The 21,068-nt window shown below is 43.5% G+C and overlaps 1 protein-coding gene across 2 annotated transcripts in view; it reads right to left on the reverse strand.

The window, feature by feature from the left end:
* MTMR12 (myotubularin related protein 12) overlaps positions 1-21,068 on the reverse strand; it is an 87,571-nt gene that overhangs the window by 35,421 nt on the left and 31,082 nt on the right. For both annotated transcript variants that reach the window (XM_030813951.1, XM_030813950.1), the window contains exons 2-7: positions 14,955-15,015; positions 12,244-12,386; positions 10,091-10,163; positions 9,074-9,204; positions 6,764-6,857; positions 878-1,007 (exon numbers count right to left, since the gene is read on the reverse strand). In XM_030813951.1, the coding sequence (XP_030669811.1) occupies positions 878-1,007; positions 6,764-6,857; positions 9,074-9,204; positions 10,091-10,163; positions 12,244-12,386; positions 14,955-15,015 (632 nt within the window). The remainder of the gene's footprint in view (positions 1-877; positions 1,008-6,763; positions 6,858-9,073; positions 9,205-10,090; positions 10,164-12,243; positions 12,387-14,954; positions 15,016-21,068) is intronic.

Genomic DNA, 21,068 nt, shown 5'->3' on the forward strand with positions numbered 1-21,068 from the left:
ACAGGATCTGGCAGTCCACTTCTAGGTAATATACCCAAGAAAAATAAAAACATACATCTACACAAAAATTTATAATTGAATGTTCATATCAATATTATTCATGGCCAGGCACGATGGCTCATGCCTGTAATCCTAGAAGTTTCGAAGGCCAAGGTGAGAGGATCGCTTGAGCCTAGGAATTCAAAACCAGCCTGGGCAACATGGTGAAACCCCATCTCTACAAAAAGCAGAAAAATTAGACAGGCATGGTGGTGCACGCCTGTGGTCCCAGCTACTCAGGAGGCTGAGGTGGGAGAATCACTTGAGCCGCGGAGAAGGTTGCAGTGAGCCGAGATGGCACCACGACACTCCAGCATGGTATAGCATGGGTGTCAGAGCAAGACTCTGTCTCAAACAAAAACAAAAAACATTATTCAAAGAGCCAAAAAGTGAAAATAACCCAATTGTCCATCAACTAATAGATGGATAAATTAAATGTGCTATATCCACATTATGGAAAGTTACTTGGCAATAAAAAAGAATGAGATTCTGATACAAGCTGCAAAACAAACAGACTTTGAAAACATCATGCTAAGTGAAAGAAGCAAGTCATAAAAGATCACATATGATATGATTCCATTTATATGAAATGTTCACAACAGGCACATCTATAGTGATAGAAAGTAGATTAGCGGTTGTCTAGGAATGGGGAGGAACAGAGAGGAATTCAGAGAAAATGGGGAGTGACAGCCCATGGGTATGGAGTTCCTTTTTGGGATGATGAAAATGTTCTAAATTGACTGTGGTGATGACTGCATAACCCTGTGAATATACTAAAAAACAGTGTACATTTTCAATGGGTGAATTGTACAGCATGTGCCCAGCCTGGAAAGCTTACCTCTCACAGACTTTATAGCCTTCGTTGACACTCACTGCTTTGTACTTCATGTTGCCTTTGGTCCGTTCCAGTTCCCAACACCAGTCCTTAAGTGTGTCAAACATTACGGTATGGTTCTTGGGATCAGTGACTAAGAGAACAAAATGTAAAAGACAATAAAATCTTTCCATGAAGCACTGGTACTTTTATTATGTGAAAGTCCTTCCTTAGGTTTTGGTTTCCTGCACTAAGCCCATTTTTATCCAAGCAGAATGAATTGATTGCTTAATCCTAACCTTGTTCCATTTTTTGTCATTAATCCAAAATTATGACTGAGTCTCTTTTTTTTTTTTGAGATGGAGTCTTGCTCTATTGCCCCTGCTGGAGTGCAGTGGCCAGTGGTGCCATCTCGGCGCGCTGCAACCTCCGCCTCCCAGGTTAAAGTGATTCTCCCGCCTTAGCCTCCTGAGTAGCTGGGACTACAGGAATGCATCACCACATATGGCTAATTTTTGTATTTTTAGTAGAGATGGGGTTTCACCATGTTGGCCAGGTTGGTCTCAAACTCCTGACCTCAAGTGATCCACCTGCCTCAGCTGCCCAAAGTGCTGGGATTACAGGAGTGAGCCATCATGCCTGGCCAGCTCTGTCTTTTTACATTGTAGGAACTGAGTTCCATTCCTTGGAAAAGTAATTTATAGCTCCATTTCTAGTCATCTGACCATGAGTTAATTTATATAACACAAAAAGATCATGTGAAGCACTAAAAGACAGGCTTGGCTCAAATGCTGAAGTGACAAAATATTTTTAGCCCCGCCAATGTGTGCATAAGACGGCCAACTAATTTGAATAGTATCTCAGGATCTTCAATGTAAATCCTCCTTCAGTTTGAAGATGCACTGCTTGTAAGAGGATTTGTCTAGTGTGACAACTGGTTCCTGAAGGCCATAAACAGATGATAGCCATGGTGAGGATCAGGGCCTGCTAGCCAAGGGCTGAATCATGGTTATGGGTATGTACTTCTATCCCCAACCCAGCCCTGCCACTACCTGCTAGGACAAAATGCCCTGGAGCACCGCTCTTGCAGCCTAGCAGACGTGTCCTTGGTCTTCTCCCAAGCCACAGCACTGCTTGCTGGGTATTTACATGTGTACCACAGTAGTCTTGAGTATATACACAAATTCTATCACAAATAGTTCAAGTCTTTGCATATCTGAAAAACCAAGCCTTCTGGGAAAAACAAAGGGTTTACAAAAACTACCCCAGCTCCTTTTCATAAAACCAGATCATAGCAAAAATAAGAATAATGATGATGATAATAGTGCTTATATAGCACTTACTAGGTATTAGGTACTGTTCTGAGCACATTATCTTTTTTTTTTTTTTCTGAGACGGAGTCTCGCTCTTTCGCCCAGGCTGGAGTGCAGCGGCGCGATCTCGGCTCACTGCCTCCCAGGTTCAAGTGCTTCTCCTGCTTTAGCCTCCTGAATAGCTGGGATTATAGGCACCCACCAACATGCCTGGCTAATTTTTGTATTTTTAGTAGAGACGAGGTTTCACCATTTTGGCCAGGCTGGTCTTGAACTCCTGACCTCATGATCCACCCACCTTGGCCTCCCAAAGTGCAGGGATTACAGGCATGTACCACCATGCCCAGCCTATATTACATTTTATTAACTCAATCCTCACAACCCTATAGAATAGATAATACAAAAGGTAAGATCATTTCCTCCATTTTACAGATATAGCACAGGAAGGTCAAGTAACTTGCCTATGTCACAAAGCTAAGCAATGGTGGAACTGGGATTCAAACCCAGGAAACTATAAAAGAAATTTCCGTAAAGTTCTAATCCTGCCCCTCCAAACCCCACCAAAAAAAAAAAAAAAAATTCCCCATGGATATAAGGTAGTAACAACATTCCCATTTACCACAGTAGGCCATCTTCTAGGCAATACAAGGAAGTCCTTCCCTAAAATGCCATGTCATAAACATTTAGGACCTTCCAACCAAAACACATTTGTGAATTATGAAGCCAGGGAATAATTAAAGGTATTCAAATTGCAAAACACCCACCTCTACAAACCCCTAATGAAAAAGCTATTTGGTCAATTACCATCTATGAGTTATAAACTTTACTTCTCAAAACAAATGAGGGCTGGAAGGAAGTAGAAGAAGAGTGGAATTAAATCATAATAAAAGATGCTATTGGCCGGGCGCGGTGGCTCACGCTTGTAATCCCAGCACTTTGGGAGGCCGAGGCGGGCGGATCACGAGGTCAGGAGATCAAGACCACGATGAAACCCCGTCTCTACTAAAAATACAAAAAAATTAGCTGGGCGTGGTGGCAGGCGCCTGTAGTCCCAGCTACTCGGAGAGGCCGAGGCAGGAGAATGGCGTGAACCCGGGAGGCGGAGCTTGCAGTGAGCCGAGATGCGCCACTGCACTCCAGCCTGGGCGACAGAGCGAGACTCCATCTCAAAAAAAAAAAGATGCTATTAATACAAATCCTGGGCCTCTGGCACAAAAAGCCACCAGAAGGTAATGAAACTGCCAAGGTCGATCAAGGTAAGGGTTTTGGCATGCTGATCCACATATGTTGGCAGGCCGAGAAAGTGTCCTATGCTGGGTACAGAACAAAAATCAGGATACAAGGAAAATCAGAATTCCTGAAAATAGAATACAATTTTGCAAATGTGCACTCAATAAATGTTTATATAAATTATAGTAATCAACAAGCTATATTTGTATATGTCATATTGCCACAAACTCTTAAGTCAGCAACCAGTTAATCAGCACTTGTATATATAGCTACAGTAAAAATCTGTCATTCACAAAGATAAACTGAATGAATTAAGGGATAAATTTTATGTTCAACCTAATATTACTAGGAAGTGTATTTTATGCCAGTATAATTCTCTAAGCATAATCTGTCCTCAATAATATGCAGTTTTACCCTCAATTAACTCCCAATTAATGACTGCACCTTATGTGCCATCCATTAACAATTTATAATTCTCACAAGACTTAATGCTGCTATTTTTAAAATAAGAAAGCAGAGGTTTTCTTATTTTAATAGAGTTAAGTGTCATCCCCAGGATCACACAGCTAGAAAGCAGCAAGGCCAGGATTTGAACACAGGTCAAATGGACACCAAAACCTATCTATACCTTTTCTATGAAATCACCATAGCTCCCAAAATGCAGCACGCTCTCTGAGATAGCCCCATCTCTGTACACGCCAATCCCTCTGCCCAAAATACTCCTTTAAGCCTACCAGATGCTCCACTATCTACTAAGGCCCAGACTTCTCCCCCTGATAGTCCACCCTCCCCCAGAGGGTGGGCGCCTCCACAGAGGACACATCACTCAGCTTCCTCTCCTATATGACTTTACGGTTTTTTTTGTTTTTTTTTTTTTTTGACTTTATGCTTCTTGAGGGCAAGGATTTAGTCCTGTTTATCTCCATATACCCACAGAGCCTGGCTCACAGCAAGCAGTCAAAACATATTTACTAAAAGAATAGATAGTGACAAAGCAACTCTGCCTTCCAGAAAGCCTTATGACAAAGCCTTGTGTGCTTTTAAAAGAAACTGCTAGGCTGGGTGCGGTGGCTCATGCCTGTAATCCCAGCACTTTGGGAGGCCAAGGCGGGCAGATCACTTCAGGTCAGGAGTTCGAAATCAGCCTGACCAACATAGTGAAACCTTGTCTCTACCAAAAATACAAAAATTAGCCAGGCGTGGTGGCATGCGCCTGTAATCCTAGCTACTCGGAAGGCTGAGGCATGAGAATCACTTGAACCCGGGAGGTGGAGGTTGCAGTGAGCTGAGATCCCACCACTGCACTCCAGCCTGGGTGACAGTGTAAGAGTCGTCTCAAAAAAAAAAAAAAAAAAAACAACAACCCCACCACCAACAAAAAAAACTGCCACTTCCCTGACAAAAAGTACATAGGACTCAGGATCACTAAACATCAACTTCATGTTAAGAGTAATGGATGGAGCCAGGCGAGGTGACTCAAACCTGTAATCCCAGCACTTTGGGAGGCCAAGGCAGGAGGATCACGAGGTCAGGAGTTTGAGACCAGCCTGGCCAACATGGTGAAACCCCGTCTCTACTAAAAATACAAAAAGATTAGCTGGGCATGGTGGCACACACCTGTAATCCCACCTACTCAGGAGGCTGAGGCAGGAGAATTGCTTGAACATGGGAAGCAGAAGTTGCAGTGAGCCAAGATCACGCCAGCACACTCTAGCCTGGGCAACAGAGCAAGACCGTGTCTCGAAGAAAAAAAAAAGAGTTAACGGACGGGCCCTTGAACCTGTAATCCCATCACTTTGGGAGGCCGAGGCGGGTGGATCACCTGAGGTAAGGAGTTCAAGACCAGCCTGGCCAACATGGTGAAACCCCATCTCTACTAAAAATACAAAAATTAGCCAAGCGTGGTGGTGTGTGCTTGTAATCCCAGCTCTTCGGGAGGCTAAGGTGGGAGAATTGCTTGAACCCGGAAGGTGGAGGTTGCAGTGAGTCAAGATCGTGCCACTGCACTCCAGCCTGGGCAACAGTGGGAGACTCCATCTGAGAGGAAAAAAAAAAAAAAGAGTAATGGACAGAACAAGTGAACAGACTGAGGTGAAAGAACAAGAGGAAGAAAACAGACATCTGTGAAAACACGTCCAATGCTAGGCATTGTTAATGGCTAATTCAGATGACCAGTTTTGTTCTTAAAAGACTGCTCTCTTTTTCACCAAACTGAATGAAAAACATTTGGAACTTTAAGTTTTGTCTTACTAAATTAGTTGCTGGATGTGCTTTTCTTATGTATAACTGTCCCATTTTCCCTAAAATATTTGCTATAAAGTATGCTCTGGCTGTTAAAAAACTTTCTAGAATGCAAGAAATTCTCTATGGTCTCATGAAATAAAATCAAGTGTATTTAAATAGAAAAAAGAACCCAGGGACAAACATGGTTATTTTAAACTTTTCTCAATTTTGCTTCCCTATAGTCTCATATTCCTAGTTATAATACATTAATCTTATTTTTTTCTTTTTTTTTTTTTTTTTGAGATGGAGTCGCGTTCTATTGCCAGGCTGGAGTGCAGTGGTGCGATCTCGGCTCACTGCAACCTCCATCTCCCAGGTTCAGGCAATTATCCTGCCTCAGCCTCTCAAGTACCTGGGATTACAAGCACGCACCACCATGCCCAGCTAATTTTTGTATTTTTAGTGGAGACGGGGTTTCACCATGTTGGCCAGGATGGTCTTGATCTCCTGACCTCGTGATCCACCTGCCTCCGCTTCCTAAAGTGCTGGGATCATAGGCATGAGCAACTGTATCTGGACCTTGATCTTATCTTTCGTAAGATGCAACCAAACAATCCCTTGCAAAAAGTAAGCAAACAAACCTAAAAGAAGGTAAACAAAGATCACAGAAGCCCTGGCCCAGTGGCTCACACCTGTAATCCCAGCACTTTGGGAGGCCGAGGTGGGTGGATCACTTGAGGTCAGGAGTTTGGAACCAGCCTGGCCAACATGGAGAAACCTCATCTCTACCAAAAAATACAAAAATTTGTCAGGCATGGTGGTGAGCACCTGTAATCCCAGTTATTCAGGAGGCTGAGGCATGAGAATTGCTTGAACCCTGGAGGGGGAGATTGCAGTGGGCCAAAATCACGCCACTGCACTTCAGCCTGGGCTACAAAGTGAGACTCCATCTTTAAAAAAAAAAAAAAGATCACAGGAAAGAAAATGTAGATATCTGAATGAATCACTCAAGCAAGGGGTGACCAACTGGTAGAGGAGACAGGAAAAAACAAAACAACCCATAGATGGGTTTTCCCCCACTGGCTTCAGGTGGGAATTGGAAGGCTTCTGCTTACCCTCAAATGAGAACCCACAAGATATTTACCTGTATTGTTTTGTGCAGCAGTCGCATAGGAAAACAGAAACAATCGTTTAAGCAGTTTAGGAACCTGGGTATGATGAATTATGCCACTGACAATCTAAAAAAGAATCGAACAATGGATATAGTTATGCTTTTGACAGATGAACACTAACAGAGACAAGAGTCAAGGTGTCTAAGTTCTCAGTCATGCCAAAGGGGTTCCAATGGACAACATATTAATTCTCATTTGAGATCTGTATCTATGACATTAGCTTTTGGAATAATGGCAAATCAACAGGATGCTAACCATTTTGTCAGGTTTTCTTTCTTTTTTAAAAATTTTTATTATGTTTATTTTTATTTTTATTTTTTATTTTTTATTTTTTTTTTGAGACGGAGTCTCGCTCTGTCGCCCAGGCTGGAGTGCAGTGGCGCGATCTCAGCTCACTGCACGCTCCGCCTCCCGGGTTCACGCCATTCTCCTGCCTCAGCCTCCCGAGTAGCTGGGACTGCAGGCACCTGCCGCTACGCCCGGCTAATTTTTCGTATTTTTAGTAGAGACGTGGTTTCACCGTGTTAACCAGGATGGTCTCGATCTCCTGACCTCGTGATCTGCCCACCTCGGCCTCCCAAAGTGCTGGGATTACAGGCGTGAGCCACCGTGCCTGGCCTCTTATTATTTTTGTAACTTTTTTTTTTTCTGAGACAGTCTCGCTCTGCTGCCCAGGCTGGAGTGCAGTGGCATGATCTTGGCTCATTGCAACCTTCGCCTCCTGGGTTCAAGCGATTCTCCTGCCTCAGCCTCCCAAAGTGCTGGAATTATAGGCACGAATCACCCTGCCCGCCTATTATTATTATTATTATTATTATTATTATTATTAAGACAGAGTTTCACTCTTGCTGCTCATTGCAACCTCCACCTCCTGGGTTCAAGCGATTCTCCTACCTCAGCCTCCTGAGTAGCTGCGATTACAGGCATGTGCCACCAAGCCCAGCTAGTTTTTTGTATTTTTAGTAGAGACAGGGTTTCGCCATGTTGGTCAGGCTGGTCTCAAACTTCTGACCTTAGGTGATCTACCCACCTCGGCCTCCCAAAGTGCTGGGATTGCAGGCATTGGCCACCATGCCCAGCCCAGTTTGTCAGGTTTTCTAAGAACTCTGAATTTCTAGGGAAAAATTTAAAACAGTCTAATTTTTCAAAAACAAAGTGCTAAAAAACCTAAGTGCCACATTAAGTCAGATACTCCAAAACTCTGACATGTCAAAGACTTACAGCTGATATCGGATGATAACCAAGACACAGCTATTCTGATCCATTGTTGAGGTCTTTAGGACCTTCTTATGGAAGATAAATCAATCTATCACGCTTTCTGTTTCGTGTGAAACTAAAGTCTATTTGGTTAAGTGACTAAAACCATTGTTCAAATTGAAGTTTCTGCCTTCTCAGGCAATTTTCTATATCTATACTATTCTTTTGCTGCTCAGAATAGATATCAGTCATGTTTATTATTCTAACTGAACTACCACACTACTTAAAGAAAATTAAAGAGTTACCACTAAGTGTGCAAACTCACTGCAGCCAAGACAACATACATGAACAGGCCTCCTGCTAGGTTTCCTCTGATGTATTTATACCATCAGAGGGCAAAGTCCGAGATCAATATCTTAATAAGAGAAATCTTGGATACCACTGCACTTCAGCTGGGGCGACAGAGTGAGACTCCGTCTCAAAAAAAAAAAAACCTTGGAAATTACAACAAACATCAAATTGATACAACCACTTTCTAAGTTCACCTAGTTGCATATCTCAACTTGCTGTGGCAACCAGGAGATTACATTTACTTAGTCTCCAAAAGCATGTCTGATTATTTGGCTTTGCTCATCTGACCTGTATACTTCCTCCTTTCGATGCACAACCACTACCTCCCAGAGGTAAACTCATTTACTCATAGAAGTTGGAATTCTCCATCACTACTGTCTTTTGGAAAGACTGTCAGAGGTGGGAGAATAGGGATAAACTTTGAGCTGTCTCATCCTTTCTTCATTTTCCCCTACCGCCTCCTGACCTGGTTTACCACCTCCCACCATTTAGTGGCTCCAGGAATAAAAACATTATCAATTGAAGTATTAAAGGTAGCATGTGCCAAGCTGATACACAGGCATGCTTTATCAAATTACTTTTCACATTCTAATAAAAGAATATGGGATTACAACCAATTTCAAGTTCACAGAGTGAAAGCCTCCCCTCAACCTTCATGCAACGTAAGCAAAAACTAGAGCTAGTGGGGAAAACCTGATGGGAAATAAAACCTAAAAACACATGCAACTAGTTACCCTTTTGACTTCCTCTTCCTTTGTGTACCTCAGACAAAACTGGAACACTCGAAGGTCTTTGCAGTGGATGATGAGCTTCTCAGGGTATTTCTTCAGTTGTCCAAAGAGAGTTTTCTTTTTCTCATCAAACACTACAGATCAGCAATGAAATCAGGAAGGGAAATTATGTTACACAGCAATAAGTGAATGCTAAAGAAACGAAGTAGATGATCAACTTCTAGGGATACTTCCCAAGAATGAGAGGAAAGGTGCTGCCTGACTTTTAAGTGACTGCCAAAGGAAGCCCGATCTCTTCCAGCAGGGGCCCTGGCTCTCTGAGAGCAGTCAGCGTGCTTCACTCCTCTGGAGTAAGCACAAGAACAAACAGACTGGCCACTGTTGGCAGAACTGATTCCAGTGGCCCAAAGAAAACCCACTCTGAAAGCTGAGCTTATAAAAGATGAAAGGGAAATGACTAGAGACATGCTTTCATGACAGTCAACTCCTGGGTTTACAGCTAGGACTCCTCCTGAGACCCCCTCACTGTCCCAGAATGTGGACCCACTCAGCACCTAGTAGTCTTGAGAACATCATAAATGATCACTGAATGATTTCTGAAGATGCCTCGAATACAAAAATAGAGAAGTGGAACAGAGAGAGGCTTGGCAGGAGAGGCTTGTTTAGTCAGCAGAAAAGACATCCTAATGCAATACAACAGACCTTTTCATCAGAGCAGCCTATAAAGTAAAACCTACAGAGCTAACTGATATCAAAAAGTCTGATCAACATCTAGCATATAATGGTGTCGTGTGAAGTATCAGAAAGAACAGGTTCCAAGTTCAAGTCCAAACTCCTCTAGCTAAATGACCTTATATAAACCACTTTACATCTCAATTTTAGCATCTGTAAAACAGATTTAAACAAGATGATATATGTGAAAAAATTTTAAAAAATTATAAACGGTCATAAAAATATTATTATCATTATTAGCTATACTCTCAAACATTGCCAACACCCCAGGGAAAAACAGATACTTACCTCCATAAATCTGATCAACACAGTGGAGTGTAATGTCATTTTCTCCTATAACCTTATTCTTAAATTGAGTTTCCTAGAAGATTCAAAAGAAACAACTGTGACTTCTCCGCACACTGTTAGACATTTATAGGCAGAGTAAATCACCATTCTCTACTTGGATATTAAGAAAAATGGGGGGCCGGGCACAGTGGCTCACGCCTGTAATCCCAGCACTTTGGGAGGCCGACACAGGCAGATCATGAGGTCAGGAGATCAAGACCATCTTGGCTAACATGGTGAAACCCCACGTCTACTAAAAATACAAAAAATTAGCCGGGTGTGGTGGTGGGCGCCTGTAGTCCCAGCTACTTGGGAGGCTGAGGCAGGAGAATGGCATGAAACCGGGAGGCGGAGCTTGCAGTGAGCCGAGATCGCACCACTGCACTCCAGCCTGGGTGACAGAGCCAAGACTCTGTCTCAAAAAAAAAAAAACAAAAAACAAAAAACAATTGGGGAAATGCAGCGACATTCCTAAAAAAGGGACAATGAAGTGTGTGAGAAAAGCTCCTGAGATTCATTCTGAGACAGGGTTTAGTTCTATCACTTAGGCTAGGCTGGAGTGCAGTGGGGTGATCTTGGCTCACTGCAACCTCCGCCTCTCAGGCTCAAGCTAACTTTGCACCTCAGCCTCCTGTGTAGCTGGGACTACAGGCACACTCTGCCACTCTCGGCTAATTTTTGTGTTTTTTTAGAGACATGATTTCGGCATGTTGCCCAGGCTGGTCTTGAACTCCTGAGCTCAAGCAATCCACCTGCCTCAGCCTCCCAAAGTGCTGAGATTACAGATAAGAGCCACCACGCCTGGTCCAGAACATGCCATTTCTGGGCCCCTCCTAGGCAAACCCACCATGCCATACACAATCACTTTGAGAAGTGTGGGGAAGTTATGTACAGGTTAACATTTCTCCACACAAATGTGAATAGGGGATTCACAGAGCTACCTGAAGTCAGCTTCAGGAAGAACAAGAGATTCAAGTTTCTGGTGAATGCTCTCTTTGTACAGGACTATGAACCAAGCCCAAGGCCAGATGGAAGAGGCAGTACTGGTGCTGCTGTTTAAAAAACAAGGGTGATCTGGGACAGTTGGCACATTGGGGCCAGCATGTGCCTTGGTTGGGTTTCCACTAACATATGGTGCTCTCCTAGTGGTATGGGCAGTTGTCTCCTTACTTGATTGCTCATTCTTCATGAATAGGAACAAATTTCACAAGGCCACTGCTACTAGGTTCAGATTAAACATAAGGTGAGCGGGTGAGGTGGCTCATGCCTGTAATCCCAGCACTTTGGGAGGCCAAAGTGGGTGGATTTCTTGAGCTCAGAACTTCGAGACCAGCATGGGCAACATGGCAAAACCCTGCCTCTACCAAAAATAACAAAATTAGCCAGGCGTGAATGTCACATGCCTATATGGTCCTAGCTACTTGGGAGGCTGGGGTGGGAGGATTGTTGGAGCCACGACTGCGTCACGGCACTCCAACCTGAGTGACAGAGTGAGACCCTGTCTCAAAAAAAAAATAAAAATAAAAAACAAAACAAAAACAGAGTGAACCGAAATTCAAAGGCTGCATTCACCATCGGTTTCATTACTGAACTCAGTTCCTGGGTTTAAGGAAGAGCTTAGTATAGAGAAAACGTGAGGAACTAGTATATTTGGAAGATGTTATTCCAGTGAGTGATATATATTGCACTGAAATACAGAAGAAAATTAAAAGTTGATAGTGTCAACACATTAGGTCAAAAGCAAGCCAGTATGACATGAGGCACGGGTGAGAAATTTCTAAACAGTCCTGCCACTGAAAGGAGATCCTGAAGGGCAGAGAGCAGGCCAGTGATGAGAAGGACTCTGTCCTTTGTGTGTATTTATGTGGGGTGGTGGGGAGGGTGGGGATGATAGGAAGTGGAGTAACTGAGTAGCTGGGGGGAAAAAAGACAACAGAGCTACAACTGTGCTATTCCCCCCAAACTTCACCAAATGCAGTTCACACATGCAGGATTTCTGTCCTTTGTGTTTATGTGTGTTAGGGGGTAGAGTAATTGAGAAGCTGGGAAAAAAGACAACAGAACCACAACTACACTGTTGCCTGCAAACTCTGCCAAATGCAGCCCATACATACATCATTATCCAATGCAGATTCATCATCACCCAAGAAGGCAATCTTGAAGTCTGTGCAGACAAGCCTCCCATAGACCCCATGCTGACAGGAATCTTCCTGGACATACTTCAGTACTGTGCTGGCTTCACAAAGCAGCTGTTCACCTGGTGGAAACCAAAACAGGTCCTCCTTAGAGTTCTCAGGGAACATACAATATGCAAACACTAAAGGCTTTCCAGCCCTATTTACATAAGGACAAGTATACAATACAACATGGGCCTTCAGAACTTTACACTTTTCAGCACGGCAGGAGCTGCAAAAACACAGGAGAGAAGATGAGGCAGAGTGGAAACCACCAAGAAGTGAAATTGAAATGGCTCAGACACACCTCCATGCAGGACATTTCTCTATCTTCTCACTGGTTGGAAATTTCCAAATAGGTACTAATGATCTGAGCTGCACTTTCACGCAGAAATCTTAGTGTTTTCATTACTTTGACCCAAGCAGATGTTCCATAGAAGCAATACCCTAAGTCAACACAGATGGGCTTGCCCCAGTCAGCCCTAAAAAAACGCAGATCCCAAGCCTACTTTCCTGTGAGAGGGGGCAGCTTCTAATACTGGAAGTGCTGAGAGAGAGTGGCAGTGCCTCCCTGGCCATGGGACTTCCAGGCAGCTTCCATAGATCCAAGAGGTGCTGCAGCCTTCCACAGCATGACCACCCTTGTTCTGGCTCCACGCTGGGAGGAAAACAGAGGTCAGAGGTTTGTGGGGAAAAAATGTGTTTCCTCTCTTTCTTAGTTAGGCGTATTTCCTTTCAATGTGTCACCTCTCCTCCTCCATCTGCAGCACCCAGCCGACGTGAGAAGCTGCAGCCCCTGGAGACAGAAAGTATCCCTCCTTGCAGTCAAAAAGATGAGGATTAAGGAATAGGTCAGTATTCTCTGCCACCTGGAAGCATAGGAGCTCATGGGGGCAGGCAAAAGAGAAGACTATGGGGGAAATGAAAAACTAAGTATAAATGTTTTGCAACAAAAACAAAAAAAACCCAAAGGATTTTTCTTTTCATGCAACAGATCACCATCTTCTCCTTGGAATCTCCCATTTGATAGCTCCTTCAAGGTCTTTAAATTTACTTTTTGGCTCAAAATTTATTTAGTCTACCTTTCGATACGAAAACGAACAGTTTCAGACACTCAGAAGGGACACATATTATGGTGTTGTTCCCTCATCTTTCAAGGGGTTAATTACCTCTGGCTGAAACACTAAGGAAATACCGGAAGATGGCTCAGTCACTAGGTCAGCCTCTCGAGAGATCACAGTTTGAAGGCAATAATGAAGACAGGGCCTCATTAGGGTTTAAAATAGTCCCAGAAAAAGGGTCTCTGCCAAGTCCATGGGGGAAGACATGTAAGCAAGGCTTCCTGTGCTTTCACCTCCCAACGTGAAACACCTTTTAACGGTGAGGCTCTCCCCAAGACCAGGCCAGCCCTGTCCCATCCTCACGTACTAGAGGCCAGAAATTAGCATGCACTAGCTAATACAACATTCCTGGTGAGGCCCTCTGCAAACATGGCATGCTGTGCCATAATCAGCTGGTTTATACCAGATCACAGCATCTAGAAGCACAAGAGTTGGGAGCTAGAAATGATCTTTGTCTAGTTTGTCAAACTAGGCTCAGAGAAGTTAACTGTGAACTCACCACTGCACACCCACACCTAGATGAGACTGTGAAGTAATTCAGGAGGGGGGAGAATATGCATAATGCTAAGCTAAAAATAAAATTTCCGAATCTATAACCCCAAGAAGAGAAAAACAAGAGGAGATAAGGTTTAAGTCATCATTATAGAAAAAAAGCCTTTGACATTTAAAAACATCAAAAAAAGTTATAGAATTCTTTTACCAAATTAGGTGGATCAGTTCGAAACTTGCACAGATTTATATCCCCTCAATAAACTGGAATAAAATAAAAAGCGGCAGAATAAAGCCTGTATTGTTTTGGGGAAATGTACCTAAAAAAACTTATTTTAAAAAAGCTATTTTGAATTAAGAAAAAGAAAGTAGAAAAAGAATTAAATACATGGATCACAGAATATTCCATATATGGAGAGGATACACCACCAAGTAGTTTCTATTCCTGAATGTGGAAATGATTAAAACTTAACTTAAGCTAAAGTCACTGTCCTCTATCTCAAAAATATTCAACCAATCCAGGCTCCTTCACAATAACTGCAGGGCGAAGTGCTGGCAGCCCCAGGGCTGGTAAACCCCAGCATCCCCAGTACACGTGCTCACATGCACAAGTGGGTATGGACCAAGAGGTAAAGCCACCCACGAATGGTTGCCTTGGGAGGCCATGGCAGTTGAATTGTTTTCCTCAATTCCCTACAGATTGGGGATCGGCATAAAGATTGGGGATCAGCATACTGGAAGAGGCCATTAGAATGGCCTGAAAAAGTCCTCATTTGCCTGTGAAAGCAGTGAGAATATTCCAGGTTTATTTTCATCAGTTTGGGGGAAGAGGAAACAAGAAAAATTCTTTGCAGATGTTGTAATACTCAGACCCAGGTGTGCAGTTATTGAACTAAAAACCTTGATATGTCTGTTCAATTCATTACTGTTATATGTGAGAGGATGAAAACAAAGGAGTTTAAATATAGCAAGGCTAGGGATGATGTAATTTATCATTGGCTTTGCCTTGCATAGGAGTTACTATGCTAACATGGCAGTTACCTGGCAACAAGTGAAGAGTTACTTCCTTCTCTGTTACTTCCTTTTCGTTTGTGTGAATTTCCTAAAAGAGAAGAGCAAAGGATATTTTTCTTTGTTTAAGGGTTTAAAATGAATAACATTAAGCCATGCTTTCAGAATACACACTAAAATATCACATACCCTCAGAAGCTTTCCGTTTATGTTACAAGCTACTTTTTTTTTTTTTTTTGAGACAGAGTCTCACTCTGTCGCTAGGCTGGAGTGCAATGGCGCGATCTCAGCTCACTGCAACCTCTGCCTCCCAGGTTCAAGTGATTCTCCTGTCTCAGCCTCCCGAGTAGCTGGGACTACAGGCGTGTGCCACCACGCCCAGCTAATTGTTTGTATTTTTAGTAGAGATGGGTTTTCACCTTGTTGGTCAGGATAGTCTCTTGACCTTGTGAACTGCCCGCGTCAGCCTCCCAAAGTGCTGGGATTACAGGCGTGAGCCACCGTGCCCGGCCCAAGCTAGATACTTTTTAAAAACGTTTTTAACTAAAGGAAGACAGAAAATTCCAAGTTATGGATATTTAACGTATTAAGCTAATTATTTAGGACTGATAACTAGTAGCTGTCCCAAGTAGGGGGGAGAGGTAGGCACTCCTTATCTCTCCTTATCTAAGGAACAACCTGCAGTGTCACACAGCAAAGCAAGGCTGCTCAAACACAGAATCAGAAATAAAAGAGATGGCCCGGCGTGGTGGCTCACACCTGTAATCCCAGCACTTTGGGTGGCCGAGATGGGCAGATCACTTGAGGTCAGGAGTTCGAAACCAGCCTGGCCAACATGGCAAAACCCCGTCTCTACTAAAAATACAAAAAGTAGCCAGGCATGGTGGTGAGTGCCCGTAATCCCAGCTACTTGGGAGGTAGGGCAGGAGAAACACTTTAATCTGGGGGGCAGAGGTTGCAGTGAGCCGAGATTATGCCACTGCACTCCGGCCTGGGTAACAGTGAGACTCCGTCTCAAAAAAAAAAAGAAAGAAAGAAAGAAAAGAGACAACACGCCACAGCATGATCCCCTCTCCTTCCAGTGAGGATCAAGGGTTGAAAGCAAAAGATGATGTGTTCTTGAGAGAATATGGACACATGAATAAGGCCCAAAGGTAAGAATAGGAAAACATGAATGTATCAAGTCAGTATTGATCCAGCTAACCTATAGCACACCAGGGCTCAGTAAAGAGAGCTGGAACATTCTTTGTCCATTCAAAGTTACCTAAAACCACAAGACAGTGCCAAGGGATACAGTCATTTCTAATAGAGAATCAAGGCCAGGTTCTGGGTCACTGCTTCTCAGTAAAAATATATTCAAGTGCCTCTATTTGGGGCTCAATATTTATTGGATATTCAAAGATAATTAATTACAAACATTAATGAATTAATAGACCAACGCAATGATCATATATGGCGGTTAACATAACAAAGAGAGGCACCATGGGCCTCCTAATAAAGTGTACCACACCATCCAGGAAGTGTTCTTGCCAAAATATCTAACCTCAATCTCCTTGAACTTCCATGGCAATCAGCCAATTTATCAGAAACACTACACTAGGACAGAGAAACATGTCAAATAATACAGTGGGGATATAATCAGTCAAATTCTGACTGTGAAAAATTCTACAAGACACAACCAGTTTTGTCAACAAATAAAATCAGATTTTTTTTTTTTTTGGTAGAAGGCTCTGGGTGGGAAGTTTTTTGAATTTGTTAATTCAGACTGAAATATGGCATTAGAAGAAACTTGGGTACAGCCTATCTTGAGGCTGAAGAAGAATGTTAGAGCTTTTCCTGAGAACTCATTTTTGAGCATGGTATAAATTGGAGGTGACTAAGATGCCAATAAACCAAGTCCCTCTGAGGCAGTGTGGTCAGATCACGTGGGAAGCTTGTTATCTAAACACTCTCCAGCATCCAAAAGCCTGCGGACTTACAGTGCAGGGATGCAGACTGGCTCTCTGATTTTGTAAAAAGCTCCCCAGATGATTCTGAAGTATTGGTCTGGGGCTTAAGCAAGAGGAACTATTCTTGCATGTTAAAAGCTATGAGTGTTTTGGTAATTTAAAAATTCATGGCCAGATGCGGTGGCTCACGCCTGTAATCCCAGCATTTTAGGAGGCCTAGGCAGGCAGATCACTTGAGGTCATGAGTTTGAGACCAGCATGGTCAACATGGGCAAAAACCCATCTCTACTAAAAATACAAAAATATTACCGGGTGTGGTGGCGGGCACCTGTAATCCCAGCCGCTCAGGAGGCTGAAACAGGAGAACTGCTTGAACCCAGAGGCGGGGCGGAGGTTGCAGTGAGCCAAGATCGTGCCATTGCACTCCAGCCTGGGTGACAAAAGCGAGACCCGGTCTCAAAAAAAAAAAAAAATTATAATTGAGAGTTGTCCTCATGTGTCATTGACAAAGAACTAAATTAAAGCACTTTTTTTTTTTTTTTTTGAGACGGAGTTTCGCTCTTGTTGCCCAAGCTGGAGTGCAACGATGGGATCTCAGCTCACTGCAACCTCCGCCTTCTGGGTTCAAGTGATTCTCCTGCCTCGGCCTCCCGAGTAGCTGGGATTGCAGGCATGCACCACCATGCCTGGCTAATTTTGTATTTTTAGTAGAGACGGGGTTTCTCCATGTTGGTCAGGCTGATCTCGAACTCCCGACCTCAGGTGATCCACCTACCTTGGCCTCCCGAAGTGCTGGGATTATAAGTGTGAGCCACCACGGCCGGCAAAGCACAATTTTATTTTTATTTATTTTAGGTTTTTGAGACGCAGTCTTGCTCTGTTGCCCAGGCTGGAGTGGCGTGATCTTGGCTCACTGCAACCTCTGCCTCCTGGGTTCAAGCGATTTTCCTGCCTCAGCCTCCCAAGTAGCTGGGATTACAGGCTGCTGCCACCAGACCCGGGTAATTTTTGTATCTTTAGAAGAGACTGGCCTTGCCAGGCGTGGTGGCTCACGCCTGTAATCCCAGCACTTTGGGAGGCCGAGGTGGACGGATCACCTGAGGTCAGGAGTTCCAGACCAGCCTGACCAATATGGAGAAACCCCATCTCTACTAAAAATACAAAATTAGCCAGGGTGGTGGTGCATGCCTGTAATCCCAGCTACTCGGGAGACTGAGACAGGAGAATCGCTTGAACCCGGGAGGCGGAGGTTGCAGTGAGCAGAGATTGTGCCTTTGCACTCCAGCCTGGGCAACAAGAGCAAAACTCTGTCTCAAAAAAAAAAAAAAAAAAAAGTAAGTTATGGCTGGGCACAGCAACTCACACCTATAATCTCAACACTTTGGGAGGCCGAGGTGGGAGGACTGCTTGAGCCCAGGAATTTGAGACGGGCTTAGGAAACAGAGTGAGACTCATCTCTACAAAACAAACAAACAAAAAAATTAAAAAATCATCCGGGTACGGTAGTACACACCTGAAGTCCCAGGTACCTGGGAGGCTGAGGTGAAAAGATCACTTGAGGCCTGGAGGTCAAGGGTGCAGTGAGCCATGACTGCACCACTGCATTCCAGCCTGGGAAACAGAGCAAGACCCTGTCTCAAAAAAAAAAGTTACTAACCAAGGATCTGCAAGCCCCATTGAACTCAGAGCCTACCTTCTTCCCTGCTATGTACCAATTCTAACAAACATGGTCTCTAGTTTCCCATTGCGAAAGAGAAAATCAATGTAGCATCCCTTGCTTGTAAAGGAAACTCTTACTACAAAACTGATCAGAACAAATCAGAAAAATTCCGTTAGGAGAACTGTACTTCACGTTCAAGGATCTGTCACACACAGCAGCATTCCCCAACCTTTTTGGAGCTAGGTGTTGGTTTCATGGAAGAAAGACAATTTTTCCAAGGACCTGGCAGGGGGGCAGGGGATGATTTTGGGATGAAACTGTTCTACCTCAGATCATCAGACATTACTTAGATTCTCATTAAGGAGTGTGCAACCTGGATCTCTTGCATGTGCAGTTCACAATAGGGTTCGTGCTCCTATAAGAATCTAATGCCGCCACTGATCTCACAGGAGGCAGAATTCAGGAGGTAATCCTTGCTGCCCCCTACTCCGACATTCACCTCCTGCAGTGCTGGCACAGACTAGTACCAGTCCGTAGTCTAGGGGTTGGGGACATACAGGACAAAAGCACATGGATGTTAAAGTCAACTACCACTCCTGAGGACTTGCTGAGAGGCAGCCTGGTGGTATTTACTTCACTGGTTCTTGAAAAGTCAATTCTTTGGATTCTTACCAAGTTCACATTCAGAGTGCACATCATCTCAAATGTGTGATGATCCTGGGGCACCTTAGGAGAGGTAGAAAAAGGGTAGGGCCCTGCCAGAAAGATCTTGAAAAGAATTGGGGTGTGGTGTGTGGGGGTACAATGAAGCTCTCATAGGTCAAAATGCTTACAAATGCTCCTATCAGCTTTAAATAAAAAACTGAAATTGTTGTTCTCAGATTAATTTTATCCAGCCAGAGGGACAAACTCTAAGAAGCAACATCTCTAAAGGTTCCAAAACAATTTCTTTCCATTGCATTTGACACCAAAGTGCTAAAAGGACATAACACAGACATTTCATTTCCTAAAAGCTGCCCTACTTTTCTAGAATGAACACTTAATACTCATTTTTTCCAGCTAAGCAGAAAATCTGAGGGAGAAAAATGAATTTGCATCTACATATTAGGTAGGTATCCATGTATATCTTAAAACAAAATTTTTTTAAGTAGAAAGTTGTATTTTTTATACAGCATAGTATTAATAATTTAAGTTTTTGTCTTTCTCTATGTTTCTCCAATATTTTCTCTGTGCATGTACTAAAAACAGAAAGAATACCGACCTGGGGCCACAGTCCAAATATGGCTCTGGCATCCACAGACACGACTTTGGTCATGTTATTTAAACTGACTGTCAGTTTCAGTTTCCTCCAATATAATAAAATGGAAACAATACTACCTAATATGAGAGCTTTAAGAGATACATACATAACTTCAGTGACGCAGGTAACTTGGTAATGTAATTTGTTATAGTTGTTGGGGGTAGCAGGATCTGTGCTTCTGCTTGATTTCCTTTCATGAGTAAACAAAGAGCAGGGGAATTATTCAAGAATCTGTCGGCAGGGTGTGGTGGCCCACACCAGTAATCACAGCACTTTGGGAGGTTGAGGTGGGTGGATCACTTGAGGCCAGGAGTTTGAGAACAGCCTGGCCAACATGGTAAAACCAAGTCTCTACTGAAAATACAAAAATTGGCCGGGTGTGGCAGTGTGTGCCTGTAATCCCAGCTACTCAGGAGGCTGAGGCACGAAAATAGCTTGAACCCAGGAGGTGGAGGTTGCAGTGAGCTGAGATCGCGCCACTGCACTCCAGCCTGGGCAACAGAAGGAGACTCTATCATTAAAAAAAAAAAAAAAAAATCTGTTTCATGAGACTAGTAACTTCTACTTTTCTCCCAATCCTGTTTCCCATATTAAACTAAATTGACTCTACTCAGGAGGTCTCACAGTTCTTTTTTCTGTGAATGAGGAATTCCTGAAATTAGCAACACTGAAGTTGGCCCTAAATCTGTAAGACTTTAACTACATAGGAATATCTGAAGCCAGGGAAAAGGAAATAGCATTTTTCTATCAATAGGATTTATCTTCTAGCAGCACACCATGATTTATGTCTGGTCATTATGCATCTTATCTTTTGCAACAGAAAGCACTTTGAACCCTCTGCAAGACCAAAAAAGTAGACCAATGGCTTTCTTAAGAAACCACATCTGGGCCGGGCGCGGTGGCTCACGCCTGTAATCCCAGCACTCTGGGAGGCTGAGGCGGGTGGATCACAAGGTCAGGAGTTCGAGACCAGCCTGACCAATATGCTGAAACCCTGTCTCTACTGAAAATATAAAAATTAGCCAGGCATGGTGGTGCGCGCCTGTAATCCCAGCTACTCAGGAGGCTGAGGCAGGAGAATCACTTGAACCCGGGAGGTGGAGGCTGCAGTGAGCTGAGATCATACCATTGCACTCCAGTCTGGGAGACAGAGCAAGACTCCATCTCAAAAGAAAAAAAAAAAAAAAGAGACCACATCCGAGGAAGGACCTGCTTGGGCATGCACACACAAAAAA

This window comes from Nomascus leucogenys, chromosome 6 (genome assembly GCF_006542625.1).
Source record: "Nomascus leucogenys isolate Asia chromosome 6, Asia_NLE_v1, whole genome shotgun sequence".
NCBI classification, from domain to species: Eukaryota; Metazoa; Chordata; class Mammalia; order Primates; family Hylobatidae; genus Nomascus; species Nomascus leucogenys.